The sequence below is a fragment of the Sceloporus undulatus genome, chromosome 6 (genome assembly GCF_019175285.1).
Source record: "Sceloporus undulatus isolate JIND9_A2432 ecotype Alabama chromosome 6, SceUnd_v1.1, whole genome shotgun sequence".
Lineage (NCBI taxonomy): Eukaryota > Metazoa > Chordata > Lepidosauria > Squamata > Phrynosomatidae > Sceloporus > Sceloporus undulatus.
The window spans coordinates 160,670,956-160,673,411 of record NC_056527.1 but is presented as its reverse complement, the minus strand read 5'-3'; the positions used below and the strand labels follow the sequence as shown (position 1 = coordinate 160,673,411).

At 40.2% G+C, this 2,456-nt stretch overlaps 1 protein-coding gene across 1 annotated transcript in view; it reads left to right on the top strand.

The window, feature by feature from the left end:
* The window catches only part of LOC121934035 (SHC-transforming protein 4-like), a 1,970-nt gene extending 174 nt beyond the window's left edge, over window positions 1-1,796 (top strand). Inside the window, exons 2-3 of the mRNA XM_042474010.1 lie at window positions 478-728; window positions 1,184-1,796. Coding sequence (XP_042329944.1) covers window positions 478-728; window positions 1,184-1,333 — 401 coding nt within the window. The 3' untranslated portion in view covers window positions 1,334-1,796. The remainder of the gene's footprint in view (window positions 1-477; window positions 729-1,183) is intronic.
* The last annotated feature ends 660 nt before the right edge of the window (window positions 1,797-2,456 follow it).

The following is a 2,456-nucleotide window of genomic DNA, read 5'->3' as shown; positions in this document are numbered from 1 at the left end:
GCTGAAATCCTGGGAGGTGGGGAAAGAAATCCCATCCTGGAAGTCCTGTCCCTCCAGAAGTCCCACACCCAGTGCCGGAACACCTTTTAGTTTGGCACTCGGTCCCTAAAAGCTTCACCATCACTGGACTAGGACATGGAGCAAGGGATGCAAACTACAGGAAAAGATTCCACCTAACATTAGGAGGAACTTCCTGGCAGTAAGAGCTGTTTGACAGTGAAACACATACACTCTGAGAGTGGTAGACTCTCCTTCTTTGGAGGTTATAAAGAGAGGCTGCATGGCCATCTGTCGAGGTGCATCGCAGAGGGTTGGAGTGGGTTGCCCTTGAGGTCTCTTCCAACTCTATGATGTTATGATTCTATTAATTCTATTGAATCTACTCCATCAGCTGGAGTAAAGTTAACTCAGCCCTGATTTAGAACATGTTTCTGTGATGGTTATTTACTGTACATATTTTGTTTCTATTAATTTCAGAATCATTGGATGCTGTGGAGCAGAACCCTTCCAACACAGCAGGTCTTGGGTGTATCACATCTGTGACACAACAGCTGCGGGACGAAGAATGCTACCATGGAAAGTTAACTAGAAAAGCAGCAGAGAGCCTCTTAGTCAGCGATGGGGATTTTTTGGTTCGGGAAAGTACCAGCTCACCTGGCCAGTATGTTCTGAGTGGACTGCAAGGAGGGCAAGCAAAGCATTTGTTGCTGGTGGATCCTGAAGGCAAGGTAGGAACAATACAGAACATGGGTGTTGTAATAAAGTTCTGAAGCAAAGAACAAGATGCAACTACTCTGTGTTCCATGTACTGGTGATGGGATAGGATTTTTCACTACATGAAGGCAACAGGCAAATACCAGCCTTTGAGGTTCTCAACCTTTGATCCTCCAGCTGTTTTGGGCTTCAGTACCCCAAAGCCTTTGCCAGCATGGCCAATGATGAGGGAATCTGGGAGATGAAGTCAAAAATATTGGGAGGACCACAGGTTGAGAACCACTGATCTGGAGGATCACATGATTCTTACTCCAATACAATACCTCCAGTTCCTTGTATTTATCTGACTTATTTGTTCATTGATTGGATTTCTATACTACTCTATCATTCGATACTACTCTACCAACACAGAGAGGATAATTTATAGTTTTCAGCTAACAATGATATTTAATATTCTTACTTTTTCCAGGTTAGAACCAAAGACCATGTATTTGACAGTGTGAGTCATCTCATTCGCTACCATATGGAAAATAAATTGCCCATCATCTCCTCTGGAAGTGAATTAAATCTGAGCAAACCAGTGAAGAAAGGAACTGGATGCCTACAATATAAGAAATAATTATGTTGGCTCGCAACATCTTTGAGACAGTTCTTCCTCTCTTTCCTTCTTTTTATTTCTTTCTCTTAATAAAAGCTCCAGCGATTATTCTGAAACTTGGTTCCAGTGCATCCGGCTCTACTAAGAAGAGATAGCACCTCTCAATGCTGTTACAGAAGATTTCCTTTTGTGTATATGTGTGTACATACATATGCAAATATTTTCATCTACTTACATTTATTACAGTTCTGTCTGCTAAGCTGGAATCGTTTTTACTTTAGCAAAATGAAATCGCACAGAATGAAAGATTGGGGAGAAATCGTGCCCCTGGGGTACCTACAAAAGATCTGTAGAATCAGTGAGATGTGTAAAAGCACAATCCAACTTTCAGGACAATGAACAAAACTGATTCTAAAAGACTTCTGGATGTTAGTATGTGCCTTTTAATCTAGGAATTATGGTGAAATAAAGTGTTTCTACCAGATCTTTTTTAAAAAACTAATTAATGTAGAATTAAGACATGTTTGCTGAGTATAATTCCCAGATCAATCTGAACAGGAAAACAAAAATTATATGCTTTCTTTGTGACAATATTGTTCATTCTCTGATGGATATATTCACTTCCCTCATTCGTTTTTCTCATCCGTTTCTCACTAATGATTCTCATCAGTTTAGGTGAAATGTAAGTACGCTTAGGAGTTACTCCTAGTTTAAAAAGTTCACAAACAAGTTACTAAACCTATCAGATTCATTAGTTACAAGTGTCAATATTTTATTCTTTCTCTTTTGTTTGGCCCAACTACACAGTGCTCTTCTTTTAAATGAAGGTCTGATGTTTCCTAAAAACTACAAATCCCAGGATTGCATAGCATGGAGCCATGGCAGTTAAAGCAGTGTCAAACTGCATGCTTTCTGCGGTGCGGATTCAGCCACACACTTAGGTTTGCTAGCTTTTTAAAAGGTTTATCCCATGCCTTTTTCAACAGTATGACATCCACTATGTGTTATCTTTTGCTGGCATGTTGATTTCTGCAAGTCAGAAGAGAGGTGGATCAGAATTAGGGTTGCAAGGTGTTCCATATTATATCCCTCATTTGAGGGCTGGAAAGTGTCACCCTTATCAGATGAGTGTGGAACTGGGGGT